General features: G+C 40.6%; 1 protein-coding gene across 1 annotated transcript; it reads left to right on the top strand.

The window, feature by feature from the left end:
* The first annotated feature begins 1,552 nt into the window (after positions 1-1,552).
* Positions 1,553-23,280, top strand: mettl1 (methyltransferase 1, tRNA methylguanosine). The gene is made up of 6 exons (XM_076267748.1): positions 1,553-1,743; positions 2,150-2,295; positions 4,863-5,047; positions 14,757-14,870; positions 22,621-22,722; positions 22,893-23,280. The coding sequence occupies exons 1-6, from the start codon at positions 1,664-1,666 to the stop codon at positions 23,007-23,009; spliced, it is 744 nt and encodes a 247-aa protein (XP_076123863.1). The 5' UTR covers positions 1,553-1,663; the 3' UTR covers positions 23,010-23,280.
* Positions 23,281-25,902: the final 2,622 nt, after the last annotated feature.

Raw genomic sequence — 25,902 nt, forward strand, 5'->3', positions numbered from 1 at the left:
CTGCAATAAAGAAAACCTGTACATGTTATGGTGAACTGGTTTTGTGTGAGAGATTCCTTGTCATTGCAGAAGAGATTCTGTGTCTGGTTGCACATAGATGAGTGTGTTTTTGGTGCAGTTGGTGTACTATGACAGAGTTTTACAGTTTCCACTCACATTCCCAGTGTATGAAGTGTTACCAATTTCAAAATATTTATTGTGAAAAACAAGAGAACATCTCATTTTAAAAAAATTAAAGAAAGAAACCTAATTGAGGCTCTCCTGTATGATGCAAAAAAGCCTTTATTTAAGCAGGTCTACATGCTCTCCTTTTTCTCAGTCATTTTTTAGTTTTGACCTTTTGGTTCAGTTCAGTTCACTGATTTAATAGAGTTGATGGGAACAACATAAAATGTCTAATTCAATATTTGATAATTAACGGAGAGGCCAGTTGGCTCTTAATTATGTTTTCAGGATATAGGATTTTCTCTCACAATGATGTATCCGTCCTGCAGTGTAACTTCAAACCATTTAGAATGTGGATAAATTATTCAAACTTTTCATGGTTTTATCGTGCACTCACAATTTCTTCTTTCCCAATTCACCCCTGCACAGTAAACATATATGTTCTGGTCTACTGCTGCCTTTTGCCAAAAGTTTAAATATACAGAGCAGTGAAGAAAACCTCCTAACTGGACTCAACACCCCATCCACAAATTACAGCTGAAGCCACAGTAAGAAAGTATGGTCTGTGTATTGTTAAGAAAACATAGGCCGTTGAATAAATGTCTATAAAAAGGTTTACGCATATGATATGTAGGCCTATAGGGGTTTTCAACTGATTGTGAACCAGGGACCACCATTCTGACTAATTATGCAACCCCAGGACCACCACTGAATAAAAATACTGATTCCCACATTGAAACTACGTTACTGAATCCATATTCACGGACCACTAGCAGTCCTCACGGACCACAAGTGGGCTGCGGACCACTGGTTGAAAACCCCTGGACTACATGACTGTCTGAACATGCTACACTTGATCATAGGGACATCTATAGTCTAACTAAAAAAGACACGACATTCACATGCCCCCTACCAGCTACAGACAGCTTCTTGACCAAATGTTTTTAAAAGGCAAGTCCACTGTGTCTGCAGATCTGTGCTTTTCAAAGCCACATAGGCTACTGCACATTAGGGCTCTATTACATTATATGAATCTATCTATTATTTTTCAACAGTAGCCTATAGGGCCTAATTGAATGCTTGGCCTAAATAATTCTGAATGGATAGGGTACCTTGACAGTGCAAGGCAATATTAACTCACTTAAAATTAACAAAGATTTAGCCTGTCTGACACAGTTGTAAACAAATGCGGCAATGACTTTTATGTGACAAAAATGAAAACAAATGATTTGATAGAGTGCTTCGTTATAATCACATAATGCACAGCGCCTTCTGGCTGTGCAAACATGTATCGCAAGTGAACATTTTCTCCAAAACCCAACCAGATAGGCTCTGCGTTCTCAGCCAATTAAAACCTAATGTATTTTTGCGTCATCCATGTGCGACTCATAGCAGTCAACGTGCGTTTAACTGGCGATTTGAGCTTTCTGTATTTGGGTGTTTATTTTACTCTGTGTAACATATTTATGCGAAATTGATCGCCTCTGATACAAGTAAGATGAGCGTTTCGATGCCACAGAAACGTTATTACCGCCAAAGGGCTCATTCCAATCCAATGGCAGACCACACATTCGAGTAGTAAGTAGCCTATGATAGCTCGCCGGATAGCACTGTCTTTTCTATTCCCATGTCTTGGGGCAACTTCTTTAACGTTAGATGTCTTATATCCGCTCTAACGTTACAGTCAGACTACAATAACTGGTGTGTGGTTGGTGTTATTCAGGTATTTTAACGTAATTGGGTATCCACTAAACTCAAATAGCTTTGACTTTACAACAACAAAGTTTTGTCTAAGAAATGTCATTTTGATATAACGTTTCAGACGTTGTCATTTCCAGTCGCATTCATTTAGTCTTCGTCATGTGTTTTGCAACTATGAGGAATTTAATTGAAACAGTTAGTTGTCGTGTTATATTCCCCATGTACAGTATCTAGTATGGCTTTGAATTAACAGATAGAGAAATGTATCCCCTTGCCTTGTCAGTCCCGTGTGTCCAGAAGAAATGGACTGGTCAGAGCTGTATCCAGAGTTTTGCAGTCCACCTGATGAACGTCATGACTACGAGCCAGACAGGCCAAGAGCCAAAGTAGAGTTTGCCGACATTGGATGTGGATACGGAGGACTTCTTGGTAATGTTATCCCTAAATCTGCTTGCAGAAACAAATCTTCTCATTCTGAGAGGCAGGGGCGGAGCCAGACATTGTAAACATTCGGGGCTTAGCCCATTTAATTTGTTTTTAAAATAACCCCTTAAATAATGACTTCTAGTGAATTTTGTGTAAACTAATGGACACATTGAGACTTAAAAAATGTGAAACTAACATTCAACAGATTCAAGGTATCTGACTGGCACTACACTGTGTAAAATTATAGTTTTGGGTCTTTCAAGAGGCAATATCTGTTCATATCTGTTTAGCATATACTTAGTTAATTAAACGTTTCTTATGGTTTGTATATTATAGTATTTGTTTATTTTCATTAGGCTATTGTTTGATATGACATTATTGTTTATTATTGCTATTATCCTTCTTCCTCTTCCCTGATCTCATCTGTGTGATAAATATATAGAATATCTTATACTATAATATACATAATATTATGATATTTTTTACAGTATGGCCAGTCATCATGATACAAGGGTATTTTAGAAGGAATGCATTATCATCTTGACATAGGCATTTCTAAATTATATTAATTTTGTAATTTAGCAAGATTATTCATAGATCAGGTCCCTTTACACAGGTGCATAAAATCAAGCACCTAAATTATGAATGCAGACTGCATGGTGCTTGATTAACACACTTATGGAAAGGGCCCTTTCCTCTCAATATATCTTTTTTTTTTTTTTAGTTAGTTAATAATTAGTTAGGCAGCCAAAACAACATAACATGACTTTTATATTTATGTGGACTCTTGGATTATAAGATCTGTGGTGGTGGATAGGATATCAACAAGGTTTTAAGGTAGGCTAACAGTTAACATTCTTTTGTGCAACATATGACACTGAAAAGTTGACATGGGCAGATAACTGTTAATGGGTTTTTCTGACATTTCAAAACAGTGTAGCCTAATTTATTACAAGACGAGGATCACTTTGTTTTGGGAGCTGGAATTTCTTATTCTGCAGTAGGCTTAGCTAGCCTATGAGAGTACTGAATTTGCCTTTTCCGCCGACGAACAAGGACATTTAACGTTAACGTTAAGCATTTAGGGAGCTAGCCAAGTAGCCTAAAGTTAGCCTGCCTAACTAACTGACTGAAAGCTCTTAACGTGAAATCACCAACCTGAAACAACACCATCCGTCAGTTCACTGGGCGATGCTGTTGCTTGAACAGGGCTGGGTGGTCTTTTGAAAAACTTTCTAATATCCATAACGTTTCAACAACATGTACACAAAGTGTTTTATCCATAGGTTTTATCACAGACTGTAAATGTGACAGACTTCTGACAGAGGCTATTTGGAACACCGAAGCCATGACGTAGCGTTGTCAAGGCAGCATTTTCACTGGATCTAAACAAATCAATCTAACCATTGAAATCAAAGATTCTAGAACAGAGCTCTGTTCTAGAATCTTTGATTGAAATCGCCATAGCGGATAGCCCAGAGACCTGGCACAGATCGTGTAGCCAAATTATTTTTTAATATTGGGCTTTGAAAATAAGGGATATATTTCCTCAGTAATAGAGCATTTTGTGACATTTATAGAGAAACCGAGGGGAAGTTATATTGGAAATAAGAGTTGCCGGGAATTTAAAACACTAAAAAAGATTCGGGGCTTTTGAAAAAAGATTCGGGGCTTAAGCCCCCTAAGCCACCCCCTAGCTCCACCACTGCTGAGAGGTATGATAACATCCACAAGGAACCACTAGAGGATGCTGTTGATTTAATAGTTAGTTATAATCAAGAGATGTAGGCTTTTTCGTGAGCAACATGGGTTACCTTTGTTTGAAGCAGTGTTGCAAAAGACCCATACTACTGTAGTATGGCATTTCTTGCCGAATGAATGAACATGTAGGCCTAAGTCTGTACTACAGTAGTATGGCATTTCTTGCCGAATGAATGAACATGTAGGCCTAAGTCTGCTAAGTTCCTTAAGTAACGTATTGTTACTCAGCTAATACCCATGTTTAATTCTTTTGTTCTTTTGAAAAGTTTTGTCCCACTATGTGTGCCTTGTTTCAGTCTAATTGAATAATCCCTTTAAAGGTACACTATGCAGGTTTAGGTATCTTTGGCAACTATAGAGCTCTCTCTAGAGTCTCGATATAGGCTACAGTATTTATATTTTACTCTGTTGTAAATGCCAAACTTCTTGTGACTTATCCTCCCTGTACGGAATGAAAATGCTTTTGTTGTGGAGTTGAAGGATTAACAACAGTCAAAAAATCTTCAAAGAGCTATATCTACTGATAAGGCAATGTTTCCTTATTCACAAGTTGCATGGCTGGTTTTCTCAGTAGCGACTCGCTACTTCTATGCTGTATAGTTGCTAGGGGAACGATTTGTCTATTACTAGTTCGTTTACCATCAAATTGGCTTCGTAAAGGTGAAAATCTTGCATAGTGTACCTTTAAGTAATTTTCAAATAGTAGGCTACTATTACATACTATACTAGAAAGCCAGAAGCTCATTTGATTACGCCTGTTCTCTTTTGCTGGCATTTTCTTACACTGAGTTCATGTTGTGTTTTTACAGTTGAGCTGTCCCTTCTCTTCCCTGATACACTGATATTGGGTCTGGAGATCCGTGTGAAAGTGTCCGATTATGTCCAGGACCGCATTAAATCTCTCCGTGTTGCAGAGCCTGGTCGCTACCAGAACATTGCTTGCCTACGTAGCAATGCCATGAAGTACCTGCCCAACTTCTTCACCAAAGGTCAGGTAAGTGGACTGTACCACGGGATCAGAGAGTAGAAGGGGGGAGTCAATGTACAATTTTGGAGAGGAGTATGTAGGGAGTCATTTCTATCTTGGTTTGCTGGATTAAAGAGCTCTTTGGTATAATCCATCAATGCATTTCTGACCAAATCAAGACCATATTGGTGATTTTCTCAATCACACTTTTCTATACTCGTTGTTCTTAGCCTCTGTCCTGTTTAATTCCGTTGCCATGATGGACGAGGTGAAGACAGAGTCACGTACCATGGTGAAACGGAGTCATCACACCCATCTCCAATAAACAAGTTATTGTTGAGACAGACCCCTGGTCTCAGTCCTGAAAAGGCTAGGGGTGGGCGATATGGACAAAAAATAATATCTCAATATTTTTGGTGATTTTGACGATAACGATAATTAGTCAATATCCTTTAAAAAACTGTTTTTAAAAGTCCGAGTTACTTTACAGCTCATTATTTATGAATAGCATTATTACAATAATAACCAATAACCTAACCTATTACTTTTTAACCAAACCAATGCATTGTCACTCTATGACACATTTCCAATTCTGCCCCCACTTGTGTGTGTGGCAATGACATGGTCTAGCCAGCTACATTACAGAGGATAGATAGGTCTGACAGTTTCCCAAGAGAAAGTCTGAAGCTGAAGTTCCTTTCAAACCTTTAGTTAGGTTTCACCAGAGCCCGTCTATGTCCTAGACATTCTCTGGTTTCACTGTAAAACTAAGCAGACCTTACAGAATAGAAACTAATGCATTAGCTTATGGCTAATGTATATGAGAAATCCCATAGAGATGCTAGCGGTTAGCATAATCGATAAAAGTTTATATTTAGAGCGAACTTCAGTCCATCCGCTAGTGGATTAGCCGCTTAGCCTACACAATCCTGGTGCAGTAGCTTAAAACAGAACCTACCATTTATTTTAGGAGGAGAGGTGTAGGAATCGATGTAATTTGATTGTCTTTGGAAGTGAAATATCAACAACCTTCAAGTTGCAACCTCTTCAATCAGCCTCAAAATATCAGTGATATCAAATATCAGATGATATCACTATCACATTATTCACTATTTTGTACGTAGGCCCAGAGGACTGTTAGGGGGCAGGCTATATATTATCATCAAGTAGGAGTATAGTAAATAATTTATTCAACATTTTAACTCCATGTTGGTTTAAGTTGTAAACAAAACATGTTATAAATGGAAAAATTCATGGTTCTGCGTCACTGTTGGCAAAATGATCATGATGGCCTATATATTTCAGCCATATTTGGTTTAGTCTTGTGTAGGTCTATAGGCTACATCTACTTTGCTCTATATGCTATAATGTTTTGAAATATATATATATATCAATGTATCAATACTTCCCATAAATAATTTAAAGGGCCACCCTTGCATAGGATTTGTAGGTGATGTAAATATATACGGTAGCCAACACTATAGTACACTAAAGTACTCGAACCATCGGGGCGGGGGGGTCACTCCATGCTATGTATATTTTCCTTTTTTTTTTACCTTTGCCAATCACACCCCTGCTTACCGTAGAACATCGGGAAATCCCATTCAAGCCAATGGAACGTTCTACTAGCATTGTGAAGAGCTGTATAATAAGATCTGATAGAGTAGCATTTTAAATGGGGGTTCCTGACCCACCAGTTTAGAAACACTGCTTTAGGCTATCAAAGATCTGAATAATATTATGTTAAAAAAACATGGATTGTGAAGAAAAAAGCAGATAGCAGATAGAAAAAACCACTAGATGGCGCATCGTTGCAGTGAGACGTAATTTTGTTGGAAGTTAAAAGTGGGTTGGAAAAACAATGGACGCTTCCTACAAGGACTGTAGTTTACCGCAGAGAACGTCTAATAAGGATAGGATGATGTTCACATGAAATGTAATTCCCATTTCTTCTTGAAGCCGAAATAAATCTGAGGATGTTTATCGGACATGCTTGGTTTTTACTGCAGGTACGTTAATCTTATAATATCAATAAGGACCTAGGTAATGTTACCGTTAGCGTTGGTTGAGTGATGGAGGCCAATTTCATTGATTGCATTTGTAGAAAACTATAAATGCGGTTATACCAAGCAAATTGATAGCAGCACTGTAATTGTATCTTTCGACTGTCATTTGTTGCACGTGCTACAAAAATCATTCTGTGCAATGGAAAATTTACCAACGTTACACCGGTCTGATACAGTTTTGCCTATACATGCGTGAGACTGAGACGCCTGTTTATTTTGTTTTAAGTGCGTGCAGGGTGTGAGAGGGGAATCGATGTGCTTTGATTCCAGCTTGGTAGTTGTAGTCTGTGAAATTAAAAAGCACGTGTGTGTGAAGTATCCAAACAATGACACCTTAATTTCATTATGGCTGCTTTAGCAACACACCTTAAGCTACTGTGTAGTGGGTCCCATTTAGAAGTGGCTACTTCATTCGCACTTTCCTTGGCTCATGGAGCTGCGTGAATTTTATTACAACTTTTCGCCACGATATGGCAATTTAAGTCCGCTTGATACTGTAAGGCGTAAGCCATTGGTTTCCAAAGGAGATTTTATTTGTGTCGCCAGCATATCCTATTGACAATTTATGTTGTAAATAGGCCTACCTTATAAGCCTACCTGTAGCTTAGGGAAGCTAACAGCTTTCTATTATGATCTAGTTTGTTAGTAACAGTTTTTTCATAACTCCCTGATGCATTTTTGCATTTTGAATAGCCAGAGCGTGAATATCTCAATCGGAAAATTAAACAATATCGGGTGCCTATGGACTAGGCTGGGTGAACCCAGCCTGATCTGCCCGCTATTTATTTTTTGATTCCTTAAAAGATTGAGCTTGGTCTGGTGAAAGCCAGACTAGACATGGACCTCAGTTACACAATGCAAGGGAACATGAATCAGCCTATATTTTCACGAACAATAACGGACAACAACTCTTCAACTTTGGCCCGTTAAAATGTGTATGAACAGTCTAGCGACGCATTTCATCAAGGCCCATTTGGACATGTCAGCTATTTGCAGCACTGGTTAGATGTAAAACAGTATTTCGTTTCAGACTACTGTTACTTAATTTGTGCATGAACAATAACGTTTCAGACTACTGTTACTTAATTTGTGCATTGACAATAAAGTATCACATGAACTAAAGATGTTATCTTATGTAGAAGAAGAAACATTCACAAAAAATCCATCCATCCAAAAATGACCTTTGTTTTTGATAGCTGTTGAAAACGGCATGGAACTGACAGAGATGTTTTTGTTTATAAATAAATAAATAAATAACATTATACTGATACCTTTTGCTTTTCCCAAATACAATGTAGCCTACAGGTGTAAGTGACCTTTCATCAATCCAGTTGCAATGGATGAACTGTGATGAACTGCCCTACTTGTGATTGTTTACAGATTTTAAAGGTTTTATAACAATGCTACATCGTCTTTGGCTATTCTACAATCTATTCACCTTTTCAGCACCAGTAGGCTACTTTCTGTGCAGCCGCACACACACACTCAGGCATGCCAAACAAGCATACACAAAAGTTTCAAGAGTGGGGGATGGAGTAAAATATGGAGACAAATTGAAGTGTGATTTATTTTCGCGGAACGGATGTACAGGACTGAGCGGCGGTCATATTTTGTACCGCTATGCGGTACATCTAGTTTATCTTGGGTTAGGATTAAATAACAAATAATTGTGTATAGGCCAGTGTTTTTATTGAAGCAAAAAAGGAACAAAGTATCCAGTAACTGTACTAATAGATACTTGATTTGAATTGTAAGCATTGCTACACTTTCTTACTCAGAAAGTTAAGTAACAAAAATGACAGTAATCTGTTACTTTATAATTAGTTACCCCCAACACTGAATTTCGAAAGGTTGCCGCTAGTTGCAGCTCGAAGTCGTGTTGGTATTAAACAATATTGTGAAGGTATTAAAAAAGGTATTAAATTCAACATAAGAATTTCTGTATATACCCTCATAAACACTCATAAACGGCTCAGCTGGGAATAAGCTACAGTATAGTGACCAAATCAGAGTTTGTGAGGGAAACTTAGGTTTAGTTTCAACTGCGGGTAACTGAATAAAGCTGCAACTCCTCAGACTGTATCTTATGTCCGTCTAGTCTGTTGCGCACAACCTGCTGCAGCAGAAATGAAAGGGGTTAGCCCCAAAGGTTTTAATAACTTATTATGATCTGTCTGGAACTGAAGCAGGAATGGTTAGCATATTTCTAGGTAATAATACAAAACCCAAGCTAAAGTAATGCAAATATAATACTAAAACACAACTTAGAACTAGGCCTACTTATGTACTCGTCCCACTAACGAGTTTGTTTATTTGTTTCCCCAAACAGCGCGGTAAAGTGCAAACACATCAGCACAAGATGACTCTAGATAGGGCTGAGCTCCGCTCTGGTAAGGTTAAATGGCGGATCATTCACGAGAGGATTTTGAGATGCACAGATTCCCAAATGAACGCATATCCACAGATTTTGTTAGAGTGGTGAAATACATTCACACCGCTGACATTATATTGAGGAAAAAGTATAGCCAACCAAGCTCAAGTAGCTCAGTGTAGCCAGACGGACCTTACGTAGGCCTAAATTAGGACTTTAAAAAATATCGGCGCAAATTATCGGCCAGAATTCTTTTATCGGACCGATAATAATATTTTCATTTTTTCACTTATCGGCCAATAATATATCGGCCGCCGATATATCGTGCATCCCTACATATTTGCATCTATTCACATGCTCTGGCACATTGGCATAATACTGTGCAAGGCAACCCAGCATCCTGGCATCGGCACTTTCGAGAGCAGAGAGGCTCACCTTTGCTGCCACATTTAAGAGGTGCTCTACATACTTTGGCTGCCTCTGGTAAAAGTGTCCATAAAGGTGTCCAAAAATCATCTAATTTGGTCCATCCATATTTTTCAGGAGAAGGCACTGACTGGGTAGCCTGCAGACCTTTGGACCAAATGCTAGCTTGGTACACTGCTCTATTTGAATGCTGTATCAGTGCAGCCTGTGTGGGAGGGATATTTTCCATTGAGAGACATATTTGAGAAAACAAGTCCTTCCTGAGATCATTGACTTTTTCAAGATCCGTTTTCTTATCGTAAAGAACACAAGTGTACTTCTCCAGCAATGCAAACATGTTTGATTCCTGGCTAAGCAGTTGAAAAGGATTTGCTGTCATAGCAATGAAGGCATCCTTTACTTCTGGAAATGGTTTCCATGCAGCCCACCCTTTAGAAGGAGTCTGCTGTTCCAGAGGTAGCCACCCCATTATCACATAGTGCAGTTGTTCAACTACTTCCATCTAAAAGTTATCCGATTGTGTTCCATAGAGCCATCTCTATGTGTAACCCACCAAGCATCACAAACCTCTCCATAACAGTCTGGATCTCGGGATCACTCCACTGAACCATTTTTGTAAATGTATATAGTGGTTGGTCAAATGCCATAACTGGGACCTGGCCGGAATTTAGGTTCTCTGTCAATTGTTTTACAACATTCATACCATGTCTGACCATGGCAAAGCTGGCAGCTTTTTCATGAAAGAGAGGAAGGAGTGAGTTTATAGCAGGTGGGTCAGACAGTTCTGGCTGAAGTGAAGCATCAGTTTGATTGCATGCTCACCCCACTTTTCCTCCTCTGTTATTGCCCATACTAAGTTCGGTTTGGTTAACTTTTGGCACTAAGATGGCCTTTGGTTGAGAAGTAACAGCTGGAATTGTAGTGTATACTTCTCTGGAAGACAGAGCATATATTTTTGCGCTTTTTGAGCTGGCTGAATGTATATTTGCTCTCTAGCATCTGGGATCGGGAGGCGAGCGTGCTAGTAATTGAGCTAAAAGCCCAGGCTGCTAGTTCTCTCACTAGCACGTCAAGGTATCATGAGGGAGGTTTACTCAATGTACATACTGCACAGCTAAATACTAGCTGGCTACCGTTACTGTAGTACAAATCAAAATTTCATAGCTTCTAATGTTATTCCCGAAATAACGGTACAACGGCCCTACAGATTCACAAATACGCACCCCAGGCGATCATGGGGACACAATTAGCCTAGGGATGCCTTTGTTTGCCTAGATTTAGCTGGATAATTGGAACCCAGCTAGTGGTTCTACATTGGCTAATGCTAACGCTAACACTGGTATAACATTTGGTCAATGAGTTGTGCCCCTATTTAGGGCTTGATCTCTGATCATGTGGACATTTTAGCAATAAACTGTCTTTTGAAAATTATTAAGTGATTCTTCCAAAAGTTTTTAAAAATATTTATGTTATGCATACATAAATAATTAACTTCTCAGATGAGGATTCATTTGGGGAGTCATGTCATTCTGACCATTTTAAGCCTGTTTTCCCCCCTTTAAAGCTGTATAAAAGGCATGTAAGATTATTTTCATGGGTTATCTTGCACATATTATTTGTTAACCATCTCTATATATATCAAATGTAAAATAATTAAGTAGCAGAATAATAAACCATGATGCCCAACTATGTAATGTTTTATTATCCTTGGGTCGTTTTAGGTGGCCATCTTGGATTTTCCCTTAAAAAATGACCTAAATGAACCAGAAATTTTGGGCACCACTTCTCAAATGATGAGATACATCATAAAGAGTGTCTGTACCAATTTTGGTGCTTCTATCCACCGCGTAACGATTAGGCCCTTTTTTGTTGATAATCCCCCCTACTATTCAGCACCAGTAGGCTACTTTCTGTGCAGCCGCACACACACACTCAGGCATACCAAACAAGCATACACAAAAGTTTCAAGAGTGGGGGATGGAGTAAAAGATGGAGACAAATTGAAGTGTGATTTATTTTCGCGGAACGGATGTACAGGACTGAGCGGCGGTCATATTTTGTACCGCTATGCGGTACATCTAGTTTTGTTGAAAGATACTTTCTGGCTCATATCTTTCAGCCTACACATCACATATTCAGGGCTTCATACCTTAAAGCTGGCAAAGACCCCCATAGGGACGTTTTAGTTCTCAAAAATGTTTCTTTAATGGAATCAAATATTTAATTTGATCCATATACAAATCTACGAAGCAAGAGATTTAACTCTAAATCTCACTTTTAATCTTATCGTTGTCTAATAGAAAGTCAGGGGATAATAAGGATATCTTTCCTCCAGTTCTTTTTTCTCATGGGACTGCAGCATTTCACTGCATATTTTACTATATAATTAATACTACACAGTGTAATGTAAGAGTTATGAGGAATGTACTACCGTAATTTGTTTAGAAATTATATATTTAACTTTTGGACAATTTATTATGCTTCTTTGTGCATTCTAGCCCATTCACTTACAATGTCCAATGTGTTTTCTGGTTAGCAAATGCTCTGTAGTGTTCTAACCTAAAGAAACACATCAGAGTTGTTGTTTCTGAATGGCCAGCGTCTTTGACAATAAAGAGAAAGCAAATTAGTTAGCGGTGGAAGAAGGGTCTGCACATCCTACCTCACTGAGGCCAGGTGCAGGACAAAAAAGGCTTATCAAGGAAAGAAGAGTAGTTGTCCGCACACTGCACTGTCACAGATTTTTCCCATGGTCATTCTTGCGTCATATGGCATGTTGGTGAAGGCCTGCATTTATTGGGACTGAAGAGCAGTAATGTGTTTAGTGATGAGTCAGAGCAGTGAATCAGACAGAGGTGCTAGTGTAGCAGAGGACAATGTAACATCTCCTGCTGTACTAATTCTCACGTCATCATCAATCACTGAATGCGCATTCTTGGTGCGTTCAGGCTGCCTGCGGCAGTACATTAGCCAACAGGGAGGGCAGTGCAACAATGTGAACTTTGTTGCAATACCAGTAATCTACCAATATTGACAAAAAAAGGTGTCACAATATGATCTCTCTTTCTTTCTGTCTATCTCTGTATTTGTCTGTTTGTCTGTCTCCCTGTCAACCTTGTGGTGATGCGAGGTGTAAATCTTTCCACTGCTCGTCAAGTGGCTGTGGGGTTTTTTTGGTCTGGTAATCCACTTCTCAGATGCCCAAGTCGATGCAGAGACGGTGGGCACAGTGGTGCGGTCACTCTGTCCAGCCCGCTGAACTGGACGAGATTAACTGGTTTTGGGAAAAAGCGAGAAAGAAAGGGGGATGGGAGGAAAGAAAAAAATGAAGAACCTCAGGAGCCCTTTGCTGTAAGGCCACTTCATGTGCATGCACATACATGCACCCAAACACACACAAACACACAAACAGATGCTCACATGCACAAGCACCCAAACACACACAACTAATGGCGTATAGCTGCAGTGTTCTATTTCTAGCCACTCTCATCCCACAATTTTTTACCCCCCACCCCCAATCTTTATCCTTTCTTTCTGTACTTTTCTTTTTTTTCCCCTGACCTGCTAATTAAAGTGTGGTGTGTTTTTTTTTTGTGTGGGCCCAGTGAGCGATGGCCCCAGGGCCCTCCTCCACACTCCCAATAATTATCCCGCCATCGCTCTGTCTGAACGGGACATTATTTATTTGGGTAATAAAAAAATGATGGGGGGGTTGTGTGTGTGTGTGTGTGTGTGTGTGTGTGTGCGCATATGTGTGTGTTTTGAATAGAGTGTGTGTGGGGGGATGTGTGGAGGCTTTTGGTTTGTGAGTTGATGGCTGTGGGGAGGGGGGGGGGGGGTAGGTTTGGAGTTTATTTTAATAAAAACCTGTTAAAGGGGGGGGGGGGGGGGGATTCCTAGCCAGACTCCCAGCAGGATAGCAGATCTGCCCCAGCAACTATGTCCTCGGTTTAAAAAGGAAAAGCAAGTGAGCTTGTTTCACTCAACATAAACTTTGATTGCGTGCCACTGGTATTGGGACAGGGTCTGTCTGCAGGCCTGTTTTAATAGGGTCTCCATCAGGCCCAAAAACAGCCACAACAGCAGTACTGCTCGAGCAATAACTTTGTCCACTCGGACTAAGTTTCACTCACAAGTTTTATATTATTTAGTGTAATGCTCATTCAGCATGGTACTCCTACTCTTTGTAGAACACTTTATTTGGTATGCAGATACTAAACAAATAATGTTTTATGTATATATGATGGTGATATTACAACGTGTTATGCAACAGCACATGCATGCACACAGAACGCTTTAAAAAAAAAAAAAAACTTGTTTGCACAGGAGGTGTAACAACTTTGATTCTGGAATCATTTAGAATCATTTTGCTCTGTTCACACCTAAAATTTGCACAGGCACAGGTGGTCTCAGGTGGTGATGATGAGGCTACTATTGATGACCAGGAGGAGTTGCATTGTGAAAGTAATCAGCTAGGGGACACTCTTTGTCCAAACCTCTCAAGCCTGCATCTGATATAACCTGTCATGATTACTGGCATTAAAAGTATCAATGGATACCCATAGTGTGTGTTATACCAGATTGCCTTTATTTGAATCATAATCATATTAATATCCTGCATTCTTGACTAGGATTGAGTATCTAACGTGTGTCTGTCTGTGTTTTAACATTAAAGCCAGCATTTCAGCAACAGATCAATGTGTCCTTACAATGATGTCTCATTCATTGTGTTTGTTCCAAATTTGAAAGGAGAAAATTTAACTTTTTTTCTTCTCTCTCTTTCTTTCTCTCTCTTTGTCTCTTTGGCTCTCTCCTTCTCCGTCTCACTCTGCCCCGCCTCCCCGTGTCCTGAAATCGCCTTCCGCTCCCCCAGCTCAGCAAGCTGTTCTTCCTTTTTCCCGACCCGCACTTCAAGAGGACCAAACACAAGTGGCGGATCATCAGTCCCACGCTGCTGGCGGAGTATGCCTACACTCTCCGCATCGGGGTAAGACTCTTATACTTCAACACAAAGAGACACATTCAGCGTGCCCCCCCCCCAACTCCATCCACCCACCAAAGGGCTAAAAAGCAGCTCAGCCAGGGCCAAGATTATTTACCAAAGTGACTTAGATTAGCAGCCAAGGCGAATGCTTCAAAGCCCCCCGTTGATCTGCCTGTCTCTGTAGGCCTAACATTACCGCACCACCTCGTTCATTCACATCCCCCGTAAACCCGATTGTCCTCATGTCGTCTAGTCTCAAACTAGGCTAATCGCAGATCTGGAGAAAGGGGGAGAAAAGAAATGCCTCGCAGGATGTATATTGCTTTTGCACAATTCTTTAATGATCCTTAATGGAGTTGGCGTCGCTTGTGGCAGTCTCGGGTGGCCAACTCTCTCTGTGTCTCTCCATTCTACAAGGATATAAGGCACATTTCATCCAACTTTCTATCCATTCATCCTCTTCAAACCATTCACTCATCCACCCATTAAACTATCCATCAACATCCATTAAACAATCTGCCTATCAACATCCATTCAACTTTCTGTCTATCAACATCCATTACACTATCTACATTTTTTAGACTACAGCGGGCAAAATAAGTATTGAACACGTCAACATTTTTTCAGTAAGTATACTTCCAGTGTGGCTATTCACATGAAATTTTCTCCAGAAAAAATCGCTCTGTGAAACTGTGTGAAGTCTACCAGTACTATGAGATGAAAAACAGCCCCACACCTTGATGCCTCCACCTCCAAACCTCACTGTTAGTATGGTATTTTTAGGGTGATGCACAGTGCCATTTCTCCTCCAAATATGGTGTGTAGTATGACATCCAATAATGTTGCAAAGGTCTTGGAAGAGCGCTTTGCTTTTACCCATTATGAAATGTTTCTTGTGTGACACCTTGGTAATGAAAAACCTTTTTATAGCTCATTAATATATACTAATCCATCTTATATTAATTTGCACAGATAGGAGGGATAACTGTGTATAGATTCCAGCTCGTTCCTGGCCATTCCTTGCCTTTGTGCACTGCTTTTTCTGAGCGTGTTCAATACTTTTTCCCTGTGCCATTCCACTTTTTTGCTCATAACTCTACTTATGGACATTAATGTTTGGATTTTTTTATATGTGTGGATTACCTAAGTTAATACTAATGTCTGGTGAAAATTTCATGCAAATAGCCTCACTGGAAGTATACTTACTGAAAAAAATGTTGACGTGTTCAATACTTATTTTCCCCGCTGTATATACTCTGTCTCAGGCTTTAAGCATACAATATGGCTCTAAGACTTTAAGACTGCCGTTAAGCAATTAGAATCCTAGGCCAGGTGGCCAGGCTATATTAAACCTCGTCTACCTAGTTTAGTCATTCCAACTATTAAACCTCATCTACCTAGCAAATAATTTAACCTTTTAAACTATCCACCTATTTAACTGTTCAGTCATTCCAACTATATTAAACCTTATCTACCTAGTTCAGTCATTCCAACTATATTAAACCTCATCTACCTAGCAAATAATTTAACCTTTTACACTATCCACCTATTTAACTGTTCAGTCATTCCAACTATATTAAACCTCATCTACCTAGTTCAGTCATTCCAACTATATTAAATCTCATCTACCTAGCAAATAATTTAACCATTTAAACTATCCACCTATTTAACTGTCCAGTCATTCCAACTATATTAAACCTCGTCTACCTAGCTAATAATTTAACCTTTTAAACTATCCACCTATCTGTTCAGTCATTCCAACTATATTGAACCTCATCTACCTAGTTCAGTCATTCCAACTATATTAAACCTCACCATGTTGGTTGCCAATTAGCACATCATCTGTTTTAACAATATATTTCACACCATATGTTTTGCATTTTCATGCACTGGTAATTCCCTGGAATTGCGTTTTCTAGTTCATATTGTTACCCAGTTTTTTTTGTGACAGGTACTTAACAAGAGTGTAATAACCACCATCAAAAGCCCTACAAAACAATCCCACTCCCCCACACCCCTTTATGAACCATGGAACCCTGGCTGGCAATATTACCCATCCAGTGTCGGCAGCCCAAAGGTTTGCTGTTGCTTCACCTTTTGACTTATACAGTCCTGCCAAAATGACATGTAATATGTACTTGTATATGTAATAATGATAATAACAATATGTTCTCACTATTACAATAATAATATCCATAATGTGTCAAATATTCATGTAGCTTATGTTTCATACAGCTGGGGTCAAACTGACCCCAAGGAACACCAATGTACAAAATATTTGTACAGGACATTGAAAATATATTATTGTACAAATTTAATGCTTACTCTGTTGTACCCTTCAATTGAGGAAAAGTCATGAAACATGAAGCAAAATAAAAAAGTGAACCATATATTTTATGATGTTAAACATTGCTTGGGGTCAAATTGACCCCAAGGATAACAGGAGGGTTAAGCCTGATTTTCGCTTCCTTTTCATACAAACATAAAGCCATCCATATCCGTAAGCTTTCAGCAAACGTGCGAAAGACAACAGACGAAAGGAGCGCAGCATGTGGACGGAAGGCTTTATCCCCATCCATGCGTATCCGTATGTAATGTTGAGCATAAATGATCGTCGAGTCTCCCGCCCTGTCACAGGGCCAAAACACAAGACTCTTTGTTTGTTGTTTTTAAAATGCCCAGCCTTTAATGCAGTGGCCATTGTAGTTTTACTTTGCTTTGGATTAAAAAATTCAGTTCCAGCATAGTTAGGGGTTTGACCTGCAAGAAGGTCCCCAGGTCACCAACTCCAAACACTACCGCTAACGTGACTCATGTCAGTGTGCAGCAGGCATAACCAATTCTCACTGCTCATGAAAGGGTCTTTCAAGGTCAGTGCACTTTAGGTTGGCAGGCATCCATTGCTACCCCTTTACCTATTCACAACACTACAGTTTAGTGATTCAGCTGCTTTCCTCCAAAAGCTGCTTACTATCAAATGGAGCCCGATGGACAAGTGACTTATGAATGGGAACGCGGCCCTGTGTTATAGATTTCAGCACACTAATAGAGCTTATTCCACTGCTTGGTTGAATTTCCCATTGTCCTACGTAATTTAGAACGACCATTAACCGTATGTTATCTGCACACCTATGAAGTAGATCCATTTTTTGTTGTGAAGTTTAAATGAACTGTCACGTTGCATCCGAGCTGTAAAATGCAGACGTTCAGAACATTGCAACATTGTAGCATATGACGGAGGTGGCTTTTAGCTAGATGGATGACAGCAGGCTAAGTAAAATAGCGATGTTTCAAAGCTAAAGTTCATCAGAATCTTGGGATACGCCCGCTTGACAACGGGAGAGATAGAACTAACGACTGGCCTTTGGCCGTAGCAACCATCCATTTAGAACTAGTAACGGCAGTTTGTCCTGTGAGTTGAGAAATTAGTTGATATGTGTCGGAAGAAATTAGTTCTACAAACAAGACAGTTTTAGTGATTAAAACGTTTAAATTGTAACAGGAAATGAACACAACGCAGTAGATTGGGAGCATTGTTTTTGTTCACCTTGTTGAAAGGGTCTATACCGAGCACCTTGGCAACTGCTGTCGTGGGGTTATGCGCTCACGTGGTTTGTTTGTAGTGAATCAATAGAAAATCAATCTAAAATCAGGCGCTGCGTGTAATCAAAGATCCTTTAGAACCATCAACCGTCTCTGGTGTAATGTTCTTTTTTGAGAGTGCTGCATCACAACATTAGCAAGGCATTGTGTGGCAATGATCTACTATTCTATCATTAGTGCCTCAAGTTCTGCTTTAATCAAGCTCTGATTGTCTACTGTTTTCACTGTAGAAAGAAACCTGGGGCCCAACCACTTTTGTTGTCCTAAAGCCCAGCCAGTAGATTAAGTTCCTAACACCAGTATCATGGATTCTGGGGTATTCAATTAATCTTCAGCGAGGTCCGGTTACGGAAAATTTCCTCAAGCAAAGGTCCGGAGCATCATAATGTTTTTAACATGCGTGTTTAGGCTATGTATGTATGTATGTATGTATGTATGTGTGTATGTATATATATATATATATATATATATATATATATATATGGATGGATGGAGCCTAGTTGTAGGCCTAGGCCTAATGTTTAATGTGAAATAAAATAAGTAGCCTAAAGGCAACATTTGAAATGAGGAGAAATAAGGCAAGATAAGAGTAATTGGGGAGTAGCCTTGGCTATTTTTAAGATCTTAACGTGAACTTACAATAAAATTTGAGCTGAAACAAGGATGGATATTCCACAGCTGGTTCCTTTTTTTATTTTTTTTATGTTGACCCGAAATCCTGGAAACCCAGGAACATCACGTTGTTGGGCAGTGAATGCATGTAGGCTTAACTAGATTGTGGTGGATCAATCATATTGCCTTTTTAAATCGTAAAATATTCTGTGGTCTCAGTTCACTGTTGAATGGGCCTAGCCTACCCTATGCTTGCTCAAAATATATGCTTTGTCTAGTAGAGGTGCTTCAAATTGGCGCTTTTAAAAATCGCCTGTCTCAGAATATGTAGAAGAGGTCCAGGGCAATTCTGCGCAAAACTGTCACATCCATATTTACAGTAGTTGGCGTTACGGACGTGACAGTTTTGCATGGTATTGCCCCCGTATCGTTATATAAAGCTCTGTTCTCGCTGTCTAGCTTTCTCCTCTTTGAGCAATCGATGATTTGAAAATAACTTACTTATCATTAACTTAGATATCCATGTGATTGTTTCCCGTCTCCATTTGGTGATCCCTGGGTTAAAGCATATTTCTATACATAGATACTGTACATGCTGTGCCACGACTCACTTTGAACTAAAACCTCTGCCACATGAGTTGATATGAATGTGTATAATTGACCTGTCGCTAAGCGCCACCCTTAGAACGCTGATGAGCCAATGACAGTCCAGCCTCAATGGGACTCGGACATCAGCTCGGACAACTCCATAGGAAACAACAGGGAGCAGGCATAAAATGACAAATTAATGGTTATTTATGGAGTTTATTAACTCAAAAAACCCCGACGGATAACCATGGTCAAACGGTTTGCATGGGGGACGTGTAATTCTGATAGGTACCCCGAGAGGCTATTTTCATCAGCAGTAGCCTACAGGACGTCTCTCGCATTTGCAACAGCTCGACGTAATGTAGGCTACTAAGCCAACAACGTGTGCACAGGTTCCCTGTTAAATCCCAAGATGAAAATGCTCATTAACCAACTACTATATTCTTACTACATCAAATATTAACGTAACCTAACATATCTTAGTATCAATCTTCCACTAGCTAGCTAGCATTAACGTCAGTGGTTTTTGCACGGTGATTTGCACGGCTACTCGCCACAACTGCTTGTCACCTTGTATGTATTGTAAAGTTTTGAATACACCCCTCCATAGCATAATTAAGTCCCTTTTGATAGCTTCTGGAGGAAAGTTAATCCTCTTATCGATCAAAACGTCCTCAAAGCCTGCTTTCATATACTGTCAGCTGCCATTGTCCACAATGTATTTCTAATCAAGTCTGGTTTGTTTGTCCGAGTTTTCACAGGGTAACAATGGGGGGCGGGGCTTAGCGACAGGTCAATTAGAGTCACTGGATTGCGCCACCGCATCGGACAGTAGACAGTAGTTTGGTGCTTGTTTCTCTTAGGGCCTGTCATGTCGGGCGCTTCTTGCTCAGGTGTGGCCCTCACTTGACAGACAGGTCCCGCACCTGAACTGTCTACTTCACTCTTTCCACTCCTCAAGTCCCTGCCTCTGCTCTGATGCACCTCTGGCCTTATTTCCATTCTCCATACATCTACTTTCCATCTATTCTTTTTTTGTCTTCTGCTGTTCTCATTTTTCTCTCTCCATCTTTCGCTCTCTCTCTCTATATTTCTCTTTCACTCTCTACCTTTCTTCTTTTGTCTGTCTCTCAGTTTTTCTCTTTATCTCTTTCTCTTTCATTCCCTCTCTCTGTCTCTCTGCCCTTCTCTTCCCTCTCTCAACCTGTCAGCATGTGCTCTGTTTTTTTCACCTGCCATATTTTTTATCTCCAAGGGGTTTAGCGAGAGGTGTGTGCACTCATGATGGATGTGTTACACACACTGAGGTAGGTGTGTGTGTGTGTGTGTGTGTGTCCAAGCAGGTTGTGAACAATGCCAGACTTGTTTTTGTGAATGTGGGTTATTAATTATGTGTGTGTGTGTTAGGGCTCTGTGTGTGTGTCTTAGGGGTCTGTGTGTGTGTGTGTGTGTCTTAGGTGTGTGTGTGTGTGTGTGTTAGGGCTCTGTGTGTGTGTGTGTGTGTGTGTGTGTGTGTGTCTTAGGGGTGTGTGTGTTAGGGCTCTGTGTGTGTTTGTGTGTGTGTTAGGGCTCTGTGTGTGTGTGTGTCTGAGGGGTCTGTGGTCTGTGTGTCTGTGTGTGTGTGTCTTAGGGGTGTGTGTGTGTTAGAGCTCTGTGTGTGTGTGTGTGTGTTAGGGCTCTGTGTGTGTGTCTTAGGGGTCTGTGTGTGTGTGTCTTAGGGGTTTGTGTGTGTTAGGGCTCTGTGTGTGTGTGTGTGTGTGTGTGTGTGTGTGTTAGGGCTCTGTGTGTGTGTGTGTGTGTGTGTGTGTGTGAGAGGGGTCTGTGTGTGTGTGTGTGTGTGTGTGAGTGAAGGCTGTTAATACTCACTGGTTGCACACTCAGCACCAGTCACCTGGAGCGCCGGGTGCCAGCATTAATGCCTAGCTGGGGTTGGATTGGGAGGGGAGGGGGATTAGGCAAGGATAGGCGCTTTGGTTGGGTAAAGACTTTTGGGGGAACTCTGCTCCAAATGAGCGTGGCACCACTTAAGCACAAATACATAGACCTGAGCTGTCCCTATAGAGATCATGCTTAACCAGTTCTTGACCCTTTGAGTGCAAACCTTGCTGTTCTATGAATCTCCCATATTCCAAAGAGACGCATGGAAACAAGCGGAGGTAAAAGGAAAAATTACAATCAGCCAGAAATGGTTAGGGCTAGGCAAGGCTATGACCACACACACACACACACACACACACACACACAGAATGCGTTTCGGCTCCCTTGTGCAGGATCAGGGAAATCTGTGCCACTAGAGCATTTTCCACGAAGTCCGTCTTCTAATTATACAATCTGTTCAAGCTCCAGAGTAAACTCCAATGACACGACAGATAAGGCCCTGTGTTTGCTCGCCTGCTATTCCAGGCCCCTGTGGAGTGTGTGTGTTTGTGTGTGTGGTGGGGTGGGTGGATGCTTGCTTTGCTCAACAGAGTTGTTAAAGGCAAAGCCGCAGGGGAGGTTTTAGGTAAAACATGGAAGGGAGGAGGGAGTGTAGTCCTGTGCGAAATAGCCTGGCTATGTGCTAAACCAAGAATGTGATCAATATTTCCAGTGAAATTAAGCAGGTGTGTATGTGACTATGTGTGCTTGCGCGCACACACAAGTGTGTGTCTGCGTGTGTGTAATCATCTTCACATGCCAACTCTGCTGTGGGAAACTGGCTTGTGAGTGTGAGACTGAGGTCTCTACAGTCGTAACGTGGCTATTCGCCAACAGTATTGATTCCCTAAACTGATGTGTCAAACGTTAACACAATCCATAATCCTAAAGTGCTAGTAGACATCCGGCCATATTTTCAGTTATCAATCAATTCTAACATTCCCTAATATAACCTGTAAAAGAGCTTCCAGTGCTAAGGCCTCTCTAGTCTTCCTTTAAGGTGACCTTAATGTTTTCATCTTGTTTGGTCAAGGGTTTGGTGTACACAAACACAGATGTTGAAGAAGTGCATCTATGGATGGTGAAGCACTTCACGGAACACCCCCTCTTCACACGTGTCCCAGAGGAAGAGCTGGTAGGTCTGAGAGACTGGTCTCCTGAGTTGTTGATTTTTGTTTTTATTATTATTATTATTATTATAATAATTATTATTATTATTATTCATTCCTTGCATCCTCGATTTGGTCAGTGACTGGATTGGTCTACGCACTTTCTTTTCTCTAACTACTGTACATTTTGTTGTAGGTTGATGATGTCATCATTGGTCGCCTTGGCACATGCACAGAGGAGGGGAAAAAAGTACAGCGCAACGGTGGAAAGAACTTTCTAGCAGTCTTCCGTCGAGTGGACGATCAGAGTTAAGAACAAAATGTTCCACAGCCTGACATCTCCGAGTGGACATTCTCTATGGTGAATGGATCATCACCTGCCCACCACACTGGTCAGCAGGTTACAGGTGTATGACTGAAACTTTGGTTTTCCACTGTAGGTTTAAACACCGCATATGGGACCACCTACCAGTTAAGCAGCTCAGTAGCTGCCATTCTCCACTGGAAGAATTTCCAGTTTGAAATGATCTGTGGAGACTTCAGTCTTATTTTATGTTTTCAATAAAAAAATAATCTGTTCAGCAGGCAAGAGTCTGCTTTTAGACAGGAGAATTGCTTGTGCATTTCTATTTTATTTAAGTGAACAGATTTTACATGTTGCAATTCTTAGCCTCATTAGAATGGAACTTTTCTTTGAATCCACTGTGAACTTTGACAGCGGACGCACGTCCTTGTTCAACTTGGATGAACTTGCGGCAGCTGGACGTTTTTTAGGGGAATTTGGTTCTTTTTCTTTGTCGTCATGTCAATCGCTCCATCCTTCCCCAAGTCTTTCTTCTTTTTTTTTTTTTTTTTTTTTTTAAACTGAATTGTTGTTCCTAACCTCTGCCAAAGGCAGACTCCTATTTTAGGTCGGGCCTCCTGGGGGTTTCTCTGTTCCAGCCTGACACTGTGAACTGAACGGAAGAGTTGATTTTGGACCAGAGCCTTAGATGTATCAGCTCAAGCTAAGAGAGAGAGAGAGAGAGAGAAATTAAAGAAAAAAAGCAAAGGATGGTGTATGGGAGGGTTAGAGAGAAGGCGGCAGAAGATGGAGATAATAAACATGTAAGTGAAAAATGACCTAAAGTGAAAAAGAGTAGGGGTTCGGTTGATGGCCAGCCCAACTTGTTAGTGTTAGCCTTAGAGTCTTCGCTTATCCTCTCCTAACCTGACCCTCACCACTGCCAGTTTCTTCCTGTAACATCTGTTTCATGGGAAATGTTACACAGAATAGCTGCAGATGGGTTGAGGAGGCATAACTGGCACATATTGCTCTCATCATTTAAGCAGTGAAAGGCCAAAAATGCTGATTATATTTAGATTTCTCACAGGGTGCCTGCTCGGTCATGTTCACTCTAGAAAATGAGGTGGGTCCAATCCAATCCTGCCATTTTGATTACCCAACGATGACTTGAAGGAGGTTTGTGACACTTTTGGGCTTGACTGCCATGTGATACCAAACAGGCAGACACCCTTCAGTCAAATGTGAAACAGATGCTGATGTTTCTGAATGGCCTTCTCAGAGAATCCCCAAGCTTCAGCGGAAGCCAAAAAAACTGCTGTCAACATCGTCTCAGAATAGGCAAGAGAATTGGCGTGTCTGGTCAGATGAGTATCAGATCAGAGTCAACCACTGCATTCCACCAAGGCAAGCAAGCAACCGCCAGCGCCGCCAGCAAAGAGCCATAAACAGGAAGAGTTTTGAATACATGCACTGACGGTGTACACTTGATGGGGTTGAGTGATTGTCAGGCACATGGTTCGTTAATCCACTATCTCATTCCAACTCAAGAACACAGAGGACACATTCCAGAGATTGGAACATTCTGGGTTTGAACTTGCATACTATCAGGTGTGTGGCCTGTGGCAGTGGCATCATGTCCAACCATGCCAGCGAAGAACCCATCTTTTTCCATCATGAGGTTATTTCATATTTCAACATTACTGTAATTGTCCATGCCATTTGATGGAGAAAAAGCCTGACCTATGGTATGGTGGTCATCAAATTTGTGCAAGTAGATGTTTTTTTTTTTTTTATAAATGTCCACTTTATTGGTGAAAATCTATTTGCCACTACTTCTAAGAAGTTGTGTAATGTGAATGATTTTTTCCCATGTTACTGCCTGCTGTTTGGCCTCCATGTTACTGGATCATTTGAGAAGGTAATGATAGAGCATGATGGTACTCTAGAGGTGCTGAGCATACTATTTATGAGGAGACTCACTGGAGAGCACTGGGGCAGTGAGCACCAGCCAGCAACTCAGCTGGGGACCAGTGTTGGGCTTTATGAAGGGAAGCTACGTGACTACACATGCCTCCACAGCCAGGGGGGTTGTAATCCATCCTCCACCACTCAATTCTCTCTTGCTCACTTCTCTTGGGGGGGAGGGGGAATCCCCTCTGCATTCCGAAGACAAGGTGCCATTGATGCACTTGGAGACAATCATGGCGTTGTCTTTTTTTTGACTTTCCACTCCTGCTGCTTTGCAAGGGTGCATGTGCAGGTGTTTTTGCTTGTAAATGAGGTTGAGAGACTTGCGCCTTGCAATTGGCAACTAGCCAAGAGGTGCAATGCAGTACACATACATGTAGTTGGCCGTGCATGGCATCCCACAAGATGCCCCTGTTTTCTTTCTAGCCAATCGGATGCCCAACTCGGTGTGTTGAAACCTACACAGTGGTGTTCTCGTTTGGCCTGCCTTTGGGAGTGAAGACTACATATGGATGTCCTCACCACAACCTCTGAGCTGAGTAGCACTATAGATTAAATTATTTAAAATGTGGAAGATTACCTCCTTTAATTAGGAGAGTGAGGGGGGTGGGGTGCTTTAACAAAAACAGTCCTGTACCCTGTAATTGACCATATGTGTTCATCTTAATTTTTGGGAATACCAAAATAAAATCTATATGGATGATTTGTTATTGTTATATATTAAATAGAAGGTCAACAGGGGACTTGGATACATTATTAAAATCCAAAATGGGTATGTAAGGATGAGTTGAATGTTTCACTTTTTGCCATTTATAACATTAACATAACATTAACATTTATAAACATTGTTCCTTATATAAGTCCCATACCATAAGTCTTAGGAAGCCTACAATAAACAGTCTATGACTTTGTTTAAAAAGACCATTCCACAGATTTCCATAGTTACATTCCA

Source organism: Alosa pseudoharengus, unplaced genomic scaffold (assembly GCF_046254945.1).
Source record: "Alosa pseudoharengus isolate Yale_2024_CS ecotype anadromous, Long Island Sound unplaced genomic scaffold, YU_APseudo_1.1 YU_APseudo_1.1_scf_5, whole genome shotgun sequence".
Classification (NCBI taxonomy): domain Eukaryota; kingdom Metazoa; phylum Chordata; class Actinopteri; order Clupeiformes; family Clupeidae; genus Alosa; species Alosa pseudoharengus.

Excerpts from the sequence above, each read along its gene's own strand:
- mettl1 (XM_076267748.1), top strand. The coding sequence starts at position 1,664 with ATGAGCGTTTCGATGCCACAGAAACGTTATTACCGCCAAAGGGCTCAT. Across the intron at positions 2,296-4,862 it reads TGGATACGGAGGACTTCTTG|TTGAGCTGTCCCTTCTCTTC; the intron begins GTAATGTTATCC and ends GTGTTTTTACAG. Across the intron at positions 14,871-22,620 it reads CCTACACTCTCCGCATCGGG|GGTTTGGTGTACACAAACAC; the intron begins GTAAGACTCTTA and ends TGTTTGGTCAAG.